The 14,403-nt window shown below is 36.2% G+C and overlaps 1 protein-coding gene across 6 annotated transcripts in view; it reads left to right on the top strand.

The window, feature by feature from the left end:
* The window catches only part of SBF2 (SET binding factor 2), a 438,265-nt gene that overhangs the window by 386,154 nt on the left and 37,708 nt on the right, over nt 1–14,403 (top strand). For 2 of the 6 annotated variants that reach the window (XM_081280888.1, XM_081280886.1), the window contains exons 27-28: nt 2,177–2,373; nt 5,209–5,349. In XM_081280888.1, the coding sequence (XP_081137014.1) occupies nt 2,177–2,373; nt 5,209–5,349 (338 nt within the window). Of the gene's footprint in view, nt 1–2,176; nt 2,374–5,208; nt 5,350–5,799; nt 5,837–6,209; nt 6,306–14,403 lie in introns of those variants that run through there. The other 4 variants (XM_081280890.1, XM_081280893.1, XM_081280889.1 and 1 more) reach the window with 4 other exon arrangements.

Raw genomic sequence — 14,403 nt, 5'->3', positions numbered from 1 at the left:
ACTCTTGAGCCTACATCTGAAGGCTCTAGGGGAAGTTTGATAGAGTGGTAGCAGGGTAATTGGTATATTTCATTACTAAATGAGACTGTTACTAAGAGTACCTCTAGCGGTCTTCAGTCTTCCCACTCTTTGCCCCAGCACCAGGAGCTATCAAGCTGTCACTCCAGCATGTGTGGGAGCAGGAGAGCCTTGGATCCTATATGTAGCACAGCATGGTCTGTGGTACTCCAGTGGAAGGAATGGACAGCCCTACAAGGAGTGAAGGAGTGTGTTTGTTCTGTCTCTGTTACTGAGGCAGCCATTACACATTACTCCCTTTACCTAACATACATTATCATGGTATATAGAAGCAAGTTAGGGGAGAACAGACATTAAAGTGGTACTAGAAATAAAGAGTTCTAATAATGGAAGTGCTTTTTCAGTCCTCCTGAATGATTAATGGTGTCAACAGCATAGTCTTCTCAACAGTTTTTGGTATGAATAAAATACAGGTTACAACTTCCTAGAATACCAGAGTACTAGGAGTGCTAGGCTTTTAAAAGGTGGGGTAAGTTTTAATTTGCCATTCACTAAAGTAGTTGAAGGCTGTGATTTTCATGACTGTAAACTGGATTGTATCAAGCTAAATAATTAGAATTTTTAGGAATGATATTGGTGGTGGTCATACAACAGTGTGAATATGCTTTATACTACTGATTTGTACACTTTAAAAAAAGGATAACATGGTGAATTTTATGTAGTTATATTTTACCACCACAAAAAAAATCACCAAATAAATAAATAAATAAAAGATGCTAGATTAGTGGTTGTGAATGTATAAAATCCCTTTAGTGTAATATTTCTAAATAAAGAAATGGCTCTGAAGCCTGCTTATCTTCTTATACTTACTAATCTGTAAAACAAGGAATTCTTACATTTTTTTTATTTCCATAACATCATATCCTACAACTTTATGAGCTAATCTTTTTAAAGTACATATCAACATGTAATGTTAATAAAATATTTAAACTCATTGTGATGTTTGAACATTTCATTCTCATAAAAATCATTTAGTTTTGATTTTTAATCATTTCACCATCTCAGGCAGTCTAATTATTGGTGTGCTTTGTTCTCTGTTGTCATTTCAGTGATCTGTAAGTTGTTGATAATTTGACTTGTCATTCACATAAAGTTGACATTAATTCACTAATCTTACAATTTTTATTTCAAGTTGAGGAAAAGTAGTGTATGAGGACAGGGAAATATTCAGCTCCATAGAAACCTTTTAAATATTATGTAATTTTTGTTGTTGTGAAGTACAAATTCTTTTTCAAAACCATAGGAATGTCAAATAAAGGGATGGAAATCATTTTTCCAAGTTGCATATAAGTAAAATATCTTTTTACATGGTTTTTTAAAAATAAAAAAGACAGACCCATGTATTTTATATTCACATTACTACAAAATATTAACCCTGGTATATGAGAATAGAAAAAACCCTGAAATTTTAAACTTTTCAAATACTATATATAAAATTTCCTTAGTCTTTTTTTACCATATGTGTATATCACTTTTTATACTTAGAAATCCTTTCTTTTGTTCTAATTAGTTATACATGACAATAGAATGCATTTTGACACACTGTAGACAAATGGAGCACAATTTCTCCTTCCTCTGGCTGTACATGGAACAGAATAAATATTATATAATATTTTTATTTTCTTTTTTTTGCTTTTTTTATTTTATTTATTTATTTATTTTTATTAGTTGTTCAAATGGGAGTTCATAATCCGTTTGAATCAAATGTATGAAATATGATATGTCAAGAGCTTTGTAAAGTTTTGAATATTTTTATTTTCTAAACTTAGGTTATTCACAAAAGTCTGCGCTATCATTGTAAGAGGCTCATTTAAAAAAAAAAGAAAGAAAGAAAGAAAAGAAAAACTACAGACTGGTGGGTGAGGGTGAATGAGTTAGCTGTTTTCATATTTTCTTCTCAGCCCCGAAGAATCAAAGAGTTGAAATGAAGTTTCATGTTTAAAATATGTCTTACCCCTTCAACCAGTGTGTTTTTGAATCTTAAAAAATTACTGTGCTGGTATGCTATTCATACTCTTATATCTTCTGTCTCCCCCCACCCATTTCTTTCTTCCTCTCCAACCCAAACACTCCCTTTCTCCCTTCCAAATCCCTAAAGCTATCCTGGCCTTTTAGTTGTACCTCAAGCTGTACAGGACAGTAGTTTACCAAGAGTAGCCCGCTGCTATCGACACAATCGCCTGCCTGTTGTATGTTGGAAGAACTCAAGAAGTGGTACTCTGCTCCTCCGATCTGGAGGATTCCATGGGAAGGGAGTTGTTGGTCTTTTCAAATCTCAGAACTCCCCTCAGGCCGGTAAGCATCTCTCTAGAGCACAATTTTGACCCTTTTACTAAATGTATTCCTAAAAATAAGCTGTTAAAAAATCTGGGTGTGGCAGTGTATACCTATAGTCCCAGCTACTTGGGGGGCAGAGGCAAAAAGATCACTGGAGTTTGGGGGCCAGCCTGGTCAACTTAGCTTTCTCAAAAAAAGAAAAGTAGAAAAGTGAAGACCTGCAAATGCCAGCCATTCCCTTTCATCAAGCCTGTCTCACATCAGCTCTCCCACTCATACAGCCAAAGTAAGAATCGTATCTGTCAGTGTGGGCTCCATCTTGAATTTGACATCTTAATATATCTGGCTTACCTTTGATTTTAATGAAAATTAGTATAGTAAAGTCTAATTATAGGCTATTTTCATTCCAGCAAACCAGAGCATCCACTAATACAAACTAGATTGTATCAACAATTTTCCTTTCTGCTGAGAAGCATCCAAATATATTTAACAGCTTCAGAGGCAAGTAGAGGTTCTGACCTAGGTGATATGAGATTTCCTATCTATCCCTACAACACACACACACACACACACACACACACACACACACACACAAAGCAAAACAGCAGCAGCAGCAATCTAACAATCAAAATGCTGCCTTAGGAGCTCTTAGAGCTTTTTTTAGAAAACTAGGGAAATAAGTGCTGCTGTCCCTTTTGGGGATAATATTGTGAGTACTGTGTCTAAAGTCAGAGTTACATTTGGCTTACTTTACTCAGCTTCTGCCTCATAATAGATGTTCATTAAGGTAAACCACGGGCCACTAAGATATCAGATCCAATTGGGGATGACAGCATTCTTCCCCCCTTTGGAAATGAAATAAATTCAAAATCTATGGTTGAGCAGATAGAACCATGTGCTTTTTGCAGTTTCTCCTTTATTATCCTTTTCCTTCCTAAAAGTTGGCCAGTGTATCCTTGATCATTTATTTGGTTGATTGAGGTCAACATACACATAATGCTATATTCAGCCAGGCTTACAGTCTCAGCACAGATATAAAAAGGCAGTTGACTTGTACCAATTTCTGCTCTAAGGAATCTTCCCAAGCCACATAGTAGGTATAATAGAAAATAAGCATATGTAAGTTACATAAAGTATCACTTCAGGAATACTGGTGACCATCTCACTAAGCTTGTAGTTGAAAAAAACAATGAGGCTTATTCCACAGGTTTTGGGGGGGTTTTGTTTTAGTTTGGTTTTGGTACTAGGGATTGAACCCAGGGATACTCTACCACAGAGCTATATCTCCAGTACTTTTTTATTTTTTATTTTGAGACACAGTGTCACTAAATTGCTGAGGCTGGCCTCAAACTTGCCACCCTCAGCTGGGATTAAAGGAGTGGACCACCACATCTGGTTTGATTTCTTTTTTTAATATTTATTTTTTAGTTGTAGTTGGAAAAAATATCTTTATTTTATTTATTTTTATGTGGTGCTGAGGATCAAACCCAGGGCCTTGCATGTGCTAGGCAAGTGCTGTACCACTGAGCACAGTCCCAGCCCCTGGTTTGATTTTTTTAATATTAATTTACTGAATTCACACATTTGCTCACATTTTAATGTATTTGAAATTGGGATACATCTTAGAATGGATGTAATGAGAAAGAAATAGTATAGTTTAAATGGCAGTGTTGTTTTTTTTTTCATGGTACTTAAAATGACAATGTGTCATATCCTTGTTGTCATATTAGAATGTACAAAGTACAACCATGGGGGCTGGAGTTGTAGCTTATAATGGAACACTTGCCTACCACATGTGAGGGACTTGGTTCGACCCTCAGCACCACATAAAAATAAATAAAATAAAGGCATGTGTTTAAAAAAAAGTATAATCATAGCCTCAGAGTTGGTTTAGAATGTCAATTATTTTCTGTACAGGTTATAAAGAAAATTTGTGAATAAGTGACTGAGCCAATTTCATTGATTCTGTTTAGTGCCACATAAACCAGGTTCATATTCCCTCCAACTCAAATTTGTTCTCATAGTTGTTTTTAATCTGTGTATATTTTTGCCTCCCCACACCCCATTTTTAAATTTACTTTATTTTGTATTTATTTATTTTTGCAGAACTAGGGATTGAGCTCAGGGCCTCATAGATGGTAGGCAAGTACTCTACCACTGAGCTACATCCTCAACCCCTTACTTTTTTGAGACAGGGTCTCACTAAGTTGCCCAGGCTGACCTCAAACTTGCAGTCCAGAGTCTCAGCCTCTCGAGTAACTAAGATTACAGGTGTATACCACTATTCCCAGCTTTCCCTTTTGAAAAGACCAGGGAATCTGTTAGTTGCTCTTATCTTCTCTCCATTTTCCTCCACTCTTCCCTTAAGCCCTTGCAACCTTATATACCCTGTTAGACCTGCGTGGCAAAGTTGGAATAAAGCTGTGGTATTAGGAAATTCCTGCTTCTGCCCATTCTGGGATGCCAAGGAAATCCACTCTGTCCTCTGCTCCCAAAAAATAGCATGAACAGGATGTTGAAGGAGATTATCAAGGAAATGTTGTTTGTGAATCTTCATTTTGAGTTACTTGGGTAATGAGAAGCTACACCAGTGCTTAGAAGGATAGCCCTGTGCTGGTTTTCCATACCTGGGCTCTGTCTGGGAGGATGATGAAGCAATTGAGAAGTAGGTGTGGTGAAACCATAATCATGGGATTAGCCATTTAATTGATTGGGGCATTAAGTGGGGCTAGTTTCTATATTTGGGTGTGGTAACACAAGACTATTTAGAGAAAGTATAAGCAAATATATGTAGAAGCTCGTTTTATTTACATAGAGACAGTTTGTTTTATCCAATATCTTTTCCTTGTATAGCTCCTACCTCCTCTTTAGAATCTTCCAGTAGCATAGAACAAGAAAAGTACTTGCAAGCCTTACTGAATGCAGTTTCTGTCCATCAGAAACTCAGAGGCAACAACACCCTTACTGTCAGGCCACCACTTGCCCTGTCTCCAGGTAAGAGTCATTAATACTTTTCTCTTTGATAACTACTTTGAAAGGTCAGATTGTTCCTAATGTTAGTCTCTTCAATTACTTGCACTGTTCCTTCCACATGACCTCTTAAAAGTTTTAACCCTGGAGGGTCTTTTACTTAGAATGCAAGATTATCACTATTAATATTTAGTAAATGGTAACCATATTATTCCCTTTTTAAAATAGTATAGGAAAGGGAATAGGGAAAATAAAGTCACCCCCCCCTTATTCCAGAATCTTCACCCAAACTTTATAATATTATGAGATTGAATGTATAAATTGAACATCAATTCATTAAATGTGTATTTATTGCAATTATGTGTAAGTTTGAAATTCCCAAAATTTCTATAGCCTTTTATGATTTTGCAGTACAGTTTGTTTTCTCTATATTTGGATGAAGGCATTAAGACTTGTACTAATATTCTGTTTCAGTCATCATGTGATGGAACCCCAAAGGGTTCATGTAGAGGTAACTCTAATGTGTTAGACACAGGAGCATGTGACTTGAGAAGTTGGTCTCTGGCTTAATCAGCTGTTTGAATTAGCTCAACATAAGCAGAAAGTGGCTTTTCTTGTAAAGTAACACCATGCATGCCTTGCTTCATTTATCATTAAATTCTCTGATTGCACTTGCCAAACCTAATTCCCTGTAATCTTGCAAATGTGTGTTATCTTTGATGAAATAATAACACTGCCTTGTTATCTCTAATAAAGCTTTGGGTACTTAAAAAGTACAATGTTTGGCAGCAATTAGACATGCTACACATAAAGATAAATTTTGTCATTTGAGTAATGTTAACCCAAACGACATGGTTTTTGTTCTTCTTTTTGGCTGACTTTAGGGACTGAAAGGAGGACTTCAAGAATGTCCACTGTGCTTAAGCAGGTAGTGCCAGGACATTTGGATGTAAACCCATCCAATAGCTTTTCTCGAGGAGGTTAGTAAGATTGATTTTATAACTGAGCACTGATACAAGGTTAAAAGCAGAAAACATTTTTCTAGATTAGTAGAGTTTTAAAAATCAACTAATTATGGTTCAAATGGTTCTCAATTATCTTCTAAATGAATACTAAGAATTTATTAAATTTGTTACTGTTAGTATGATGACAAAAGAGTTTAGACTCATGGGATAATATGCATAATCATTGCTGGTGTCTTCATATTGAAGAGTCTGGGAGCATAAGGGGCTGAGGGTAATATGTCTAAGTGGGGAATTAGCTCTGGGAATGCTCCAGGCTTATTATAGGGTAGAGAAGTCAGCTCTCTGTTGCTGTGACAAAATACCTGAGATAAACAACTTTTAAGGAGGGAAGATTTATTTTGGCTCACAGTTTCAGAGGTTTTAGTCCATGGTCACTCGGCCCTGTTGCCTTTGGGGCTGTGGTAAGGCAGAACATCATGGTGGAAGTGCACGGTAGAGGAAACTGCTCACCTCGTGGCAACAGGAAACCAAAAGAAAGGGAATGAGGTCCCAATAGTCCCTTCACGGGCATGCCCCAGTGACCTTACCTTTTTCCATTAGGCTCACTAAAGTGTCTACCATCTTCCATTAGCACCCCAGGTTGGTCACCAAGCTTTCAACTCCTGGGGGACATTTGAGACCTGTGCCATAACAACTGACCACAGAATTATAAACATATACGGAAAAGTGATACCAGACCCAAAGCTACGCCTCCAAAGAACTCCTGTATTCTGGAATATTAGTTGAGAGGATAAGATACAATGAGATCATGTTTTCTTTTTTTTCCCCCTAGGCTATAGCTATTAGCATGAAAAAATAGAAGAAAAAAAATAGTGGCTCTTTTAAGCTCCAAACAGTGGTTCACTTTGGTCTCTGGAAGCTCACATGAGATTCTTTCACTCTGCAGAGGAAATTCCAGGCCAGTTTTCTTGAATATAAAGTCCTCCTGCTTCACAGTAGTGTGATACAATCTTAGACTCTTCCTCTTATTCCCATATAATGCTTAATCTCCTTGAAAACATACTAACTAGATGAGCTTGGTTCTGCTTAAAAATCATCAATAATAGGTAACTCATTTTCCCCCAAATAGCCCTTTGCCTATGATAGCAACTCTAGTTAAAAAGTTCTTTCTTATTTGATCTAAATATCTACCATGTAACTTACATGTTGACCCTAGGTCTGAACTCTGAAATTAGAAACCAAGTCTAATTGATCACATCAGCTCTTCAGACTTAAAAACTCTTCTCTTGTTTTCTAAAAACTTTAAATTATGTAGTCCATTCATCATCCTCATCCATCTGTGGATTATCTACAAAATCAAAACAGAACTCTGTAAGTGTTCTTGCTACCTAAAGTTACATTAACTATGGGGAGAATCCCATAAGATTAACCCAGGTTGGGATTAATAGCACTTGAAATCCCTGTGTCTGCTTTGCATGTGTTATTGTTCTTAGTATACTGGATTTAGGGTTGCTCTTTGACCCTAAGTTACTATTGCTATACCTACAAAATAACATCTTTGGTGACTACTCCAGACTTTTGGATCCCAACTCTGCCTACTAGCATATTAAATGTTTTTACAAACCCATTCTCATATATAGATTTGATCACTGTTATCATGTGATTTATTGCTTTAAAAAAAATGTTGACTAGGGTTGGGGTTGGGGCTCAAGTGGTAGAGCGCTCACCTAGCACGCATGAGGCACTGGGTTTGATCCTCAGCAACAAACACATAAAAATAAAATAAACATATTATGTCCACCTAAAACTAAAAAATAAATATTAAAAAGAAATGTTGACTAAGGACAAAGGCCTATAGCAAAATAATATAAGTCTCTGGAGAAAGAGGTTGGTCTTTATTGGCTATGAGTCTTTCTACTAAAATTTACCTGGCCCATCCATGTATTTCTAATTCTCTGGTAATCTTTTCCTCCCCCACCTTCTCTTTTTTTCCTCAGTACTAATAATTAATTGGACCCAGGGCCTTGTACATGGCAGGCCAGCACTCACCACTTAGCTATATCCCCAGCTCAGCCTTTTTTTTTCTTTTTTCTTTTCTTTTTTTTTTTTTTTTCCTTGAGACAGGGTCTTGCTAAACTGCTGAGCAGAGGAGGCTGGACTTCAAACTTGCAATCCTTCTGCTTCAGCTTCCTGAGGAGCTGGGATTATAGGCAGGCACTGCCACACCAGACTCTGCTAATCTATTTAACTGAAGATCTGTTAATCTTTTGAAATATTATCTGCATCACAAAAATTTATGGTTGTTTTGGCATGACTTGAGAGTTCATTAATAATCTATTCTAGATTTGGTTTAGGATAAATATAAACTCTTTATCTTACAAAGTTTACTTTTTTTCCCTTTTGAAAATCATGTACATCTCCTGATAATCGTACTAGATACTTTTTTACCTACATCATTAGAACTTTCTGTAATTTCAGGATTTCTGAAGAGCTTTCACCTGTTTTAAGTTTTCTTAGGTCACTGTATTAATTTCCTACAGCTATCATAGCAAAGTACCACAAATTAGGTGACATGTCATTTCACAATTCTGGAGGCTAGAAGTCCAAGATCAAGGTGTCATCAGGTGTTCCTTCTGAGGACAGTGAAGGAGAATCTGTCTCATGCCTGTCTCCTAGCTTCTGGACATTTGCAGGCAATATTTGACATTCCTTGGCTTTTAGAAGCATCACCTAAATCTATGTCTTCATTTTCACAGGGATTTCTCCCTTTGTGTATGTCTCTAAATTTCCCCTTTTTATATGCATACCAGTCATATTGAATTAGGGTCCACCCTACTTCAGTATGACCTCATCTTAATTAATGATATCTGCAGCAGTCCTATTTCCAAATGAGGTCACATTCTGAGGTGCTAGGGATTAGTGCTTTAATATATTTCAATCATAATAGTAATAAATGGCTTTATTTCTTTTTTAATATTTTTTTTTAGTTGTAGTTGGACACAGTACATTTATTTTATTTTATGTGGTGCTGAGGATCAAACCCAGGGCCCCACATGTGCTAGGCAAACATTCTACCACTGAGCCTCAACCCCAGCCCCACAAATGGCTATTTTCTGACCCATTGTTGTAGTTTAAGATAAAACTTCATACTCTCCATCACTATTTTCTCAGCGAATTTGAACTTAAAATTTAGTAATTACTTTCTTCTTAGGTTCCTGGTATCTCTGTTGGTTCAAGATTGCAGTTCCCTTATTGCTTCATTTGCTACCTGTACAGGTCGAGTAACTTTTATCCCAAATCCCAAATGCTTAGGACCAGAAGTGCTTCATATTTTGGAGGGTTTTTTAGTTTGTTTTTTGTTGTTGTTTTTGTTGTTTGTTTTTTGTTTCATTTTGGAATATTTGAAAGGACTTTACTGTTTGAGCATCCCTAATCCAAAATCAGAAACTTTCTGAGCATGTCAGCCCTCAAAAATTTTCTAATTTTGGAGCATTTTGGATTTCAGATTTTCAAATTAGGGATACTCAATCAGTGTTTTCAGAAAGGCAAGCTAGTAAATTTTCCATTCATCTTTTGGAAGAATTCCACTTCCAGCAGATGTCTAGTTAGTTGAAGCTCTCCCATGCAACACCCTGCTCTTGTATTTAGCCTTTGTTAAATTTTAACAAGAACATGTTATCTATTCCTGTGTTTGGCTAAGTGGCCTATATACAAATTTTAACTTATTTCTCCTTTTATGTTTTTACCTAAGACTCCTAGATTTTCTGTTTCAACTATAATATCTTCTTTTTTATATTGGCCTCAGGCTCATGGCTTCCTTCATACAAAAGGATGCCCACTAGTGGTTATATTCTTATCATGAATCCATTCTTTGCTAGTCACAAAGGTACCTAAAAGGCTGTTCTAACATCTTTGGATTACATCTATTTTATTTGTTTGTGACACATTCTGTGCATGTCTGAGGCTATAGTTATTATTTCTGACACCCTTCCCAAATGTTTTCTGCTGAAAAAATTACCATGAACTTAAGGTATTTCCTTGTCACAAGTTTTTTGCTCCTAACCAAGTACTTATCCTTCTGGCATCTTAAGCTTAATGCAAATCTCATCCTTTCCTCCATCTCTTAAGTTTTCACTCCCCAAGCCTCTTAGATCTTCCAGTGTCCCCAGGACTAATCAAAAGAAGTACTGCTGTTTCCTGACAACTTCAATATCCTCTGATCCCTAGAGCTGCATTTTCTCTCTTCTGGGTCTGGTTCAAGCAAGGTCTCAAAAGATTCCCTATTACATGAACATCACAGATGATCCAGAGCAAGACCAGTTATAGACGCCTCCATGCCCTATAAGCAGTTCATTTCTTTATACCTACCTACAAGTACAGATATCCAAAGAGCTGAATACCACTTCCCCAGAAATTTCAATTTACCCTGTATGGGAAGAGCCTGCTATCTCATAATTCTCCCTCTTAACCTTTTCCTTTTTTCTCTCCTATTTTCACTGTTTTTTTTTTCATTCTGTTCATTATTATATATTCTTAATTCTTTGTTTTCTTCTTATGATATGTATACTGTGTTCCTTTCCTGCTCTGATGAGTCAGAGATTGACTGCCACCTTTTTTCAATTAGGGTGATCCCTTTGCATTCAGCATGCTTGTTGGTGAACTATAAGACAGGGGCTTATATCCCTTTTTTTTAAAGAGCCACTTAAAAATGAAGATGTTAATTACATCATTTTTCATTTAAAGTTAAAAGAGCTTTTGAATTCCCTGGAGAAAGCATATATACAACTTGGAAATTGCAGAAAAATAGAAAAATACTATGAGAAAATTGGTAATGCCTCTTAAATACCAAAATTTAATAGAGAAGTAGTTATGAAGGTAGCTTTTTGATTTTCCATCTTTTTCATTCTTGTGGCCCTTTAAGTTCCTCTACATGTATTATTTTATCCTTAAAGTAACCTCCAGGATAGGTATTTCAAGAGGCTGAGAGAGATTAAGTGACTTTGCCAAGGTCACACAGAAAACAACTGGTACTAGAATTAGCTCAGTATTGTACCATTTCCGTGCAGCATTGACTGAATTTATCTTGTGTCATGCACTTGGCTAGGTGTAAGGTTACATTATCCTACCCCTCCCCCACCTCTAACCTAGACATCTCTTTTCCTTCTCTCCTTTGTGTGGTCTAAACAGGGTAGAGAGAAAACACCAGTGCTTAGAGAACACTCCTGCTCTGAACAACAGTGTATTCCCATGAGGGAAAGGAACTGCATTATTTCTTCTTTGAAGCAGTCCCCTCAGCCAGTCCCTACTAGACAGGACCAGGACCACATATTGCTCAGGTCACAATATGTCAAGAGTTCATTCCACTTACATTCAAATCAAAACTGCAGCCCCACTACTGTGATATTAAGCAATTTAGGAAACATCTTAATTTCCAGCCCTCATCTGTGAAGTGGAGATAATAAATAATAATTAGCTTTAAGGTAGTTACATGAAATAATACATGTAAAACATTTAACATAGTAATTAGCTTATAGTAGTACTCTAGTAAATATTAGCTACTGTTATTGCCATTGCCTAATAATCTGCTGAAAGGGGAAGAAATTCTACTTTTGCTTTTAAATTGCAATGAGCTTCAGCCAGGCACAGTGGTGCGTTCTTATAATCCTACTGGCTCAGGAGGATGAGGCAGGAGGATCACAAGTTCAAAGCCAGCCTCAGCAGTTTAGTGAGACCCTGAGCAATTTAGTAAGCACCTATCTCTAAATAAAATATGAAAAGCGGCTAGGGATGTAAAAACTTCAGTGAGCTTCACTGAAGGCCAATAACTTTGAAACTTTTTATCATAACTCACAAATAAAGAAATACATTTTCTATCTATATGGGTACATATTCATTTTATATCACAATTCAGGTGATATTAAGCCACAATGCAAAACGCATATATACTAAAACAAGTTTCATGGAACAATGTTTATCTTTACCTCATGCAGTGCATATAGTATTTTCAATTATAATGTTTCACTTTAAAAAGAAAAATACCGATTTGACTTACTACAGTGATTTCACAGGCCACTAAGAGGGAATCCTGCAGTTTGAAAAAAAATTAGTCTAGACCCTTGATTGGTGTTAAATGCTCAGGTCATCTAGAAATCACTTGGAAAATATAAGTATCCCTTATCACCACCAATGCAGTACTGATTCCTGCGGTTAAGTGACTTCCAGATGGGACTCCAGTTCTCAAAATCGTCTACTGGCCCCGTATCAATACAGGCCATTTTATCATTGCCGATTTTATGCTAAGTGAATAAGCACTTGGCAATTTTTAATTAATGACTCTTTAAGAACATGCTTAGTGTTTTCTGTTCAATACTCTTCTTTTCACTTTTTCAGTGCAAATAATTGAGTTGATATAGTAGAGACTGATAACAGTCCACAATATGTTGATTTGCAAAACAAAGTCATCAACTGCTTTGAGTGCCTATATGTTGGACTCTCAGCATGCATACATGAATAAACATGTTAGGTCCCTGCCTTTGCAAGAACACAATCTTGTAGAATAAAAGAATAAACAGATAATTATAATACAATGTGATCTGAGTTTAAACAGAACTGCTTACAACTCCAGAAAGTCAGGAATGCCTTTCAGAGGAGTTAACCTTGTACCTGAATCTTAAGGGATAATATCAGTTAAAGAAATGGGAGAAATTATAGCAGTCAGAGAGACTAGCATAAGAAAGTATGATGTGCTGAGGGACTAGTATCTTGGAATCAGAAACTGCTCAGACTTGACTTCACTGTAATCATGTAGTGTCCCACATTCCAGTAGGAGCACTTTGGCAGAAAGAATAGAAGTCAGCCAGCATGTAGGAGGCCCTGTGCTTTTTCCATGCAGTCCTAGGCCCTTGTTCTGTCTGTCCTGTAGTCACTTCCTTTGTATCATTAGCTAGCACTTCTACAGTCCTTATCTTCTGACTTCCTTTGGTCACTAAAGCCATGTTCTGCTTTCAAAGGAGTGAGATAGAAATGAAAATCACTTTGAATAATATTTCTTTTATCATATTATTATGTCATATTTTATGCAATTTGCATTTTATAGCTTAATAATGCTGCTATTAAAGCTAGTAACACTGAATAAATACAGAATAATTTCCCTTAATTGACTTGAGCCATTTCTTTGCTCAGTTGATGGTGACTGATCACCATTTTTGTTATTACCAGGTAAAGTTTGTAATCTTAACAAAACTTTATGGGGGAAAAAAACAATATTACTCAAATTACAAAAGTATTATCTCTACTACTGCTGATCATTTTGGTGCCAATAGGGATTTTAAGAGAAGTCATTACTTCAGTCACCACAAGCTGTCTTATTAGTAGTATTAGTCATTGTCACAGGATCATGAATTCTTGCTGCTTATAACTATATTTATTTATGGAAAATAAACATAATTTCTACATGAAAAGAACAGAAGAAAGATAATGTGGCAATGTTTAATGCTTTGCTGCAAAAACATGATCTTAGTTAACCCAAATGGTTGCTAGAGCTTTCCTGGTATGATGACATTTCTCAAAGAATACATCACACAGCATTTGCCAATCAATCTCCTTCAAAACTAGGGCCAATGTATCCCCTACGTTTACATACACATTTCAAATTCCTTAATTTTATTATATAAGCTTGTTTCTGACTGAATGACAATCTTCAAAAGCTTAATCCATTTGGTATAATTTCTTAGTGGCACTCTCTGCTGTGCTGTCCATTTCATTGCGCTTACAGCATTTATAAACAGGTGCTGAAATTTCATTTAACAGGCACTCAATTCATCTTTTTGGTGACTATGCAGCTTTTTGTTAATTAAATCGTCTAATTTAATTGTATTTACATTTTTCCCATTTGTTAACTTAATCTTAAAAATTACATAGACTGTTCTTCCCTTACTCAACCTGCTGTCATGCTTGCTGCTGTATACATTTCATTTCTCCTCTGACTTTAATCTTACCAACCAGTGCATGGGTACAGAGATAATTGTTTACTCAGTCAGATTCCAAATCTTCAGCTAAGGGAAGAGTCCATAATCAAGGTACTGTATTATGTGTCCTAATGTGTCACGCTTTC

This window comes from Spermophilus citellus (genome assembly GCF_964194105.1).
Source record: "Spermophilus citellus genome assembly, chromosome: 2".
Taxonomy (NCBI): Eukaryota; Metazoa; Chordata; class Mammalia; order Rodentia; family Sciuridae; genus Spermophilus; species Spermophilus citellus.
The sequence above is the reverse complement of the archived record's forward strand: the minus strand, read 5'-3'. Positions and strand labels throughout refer to the sequence as shown.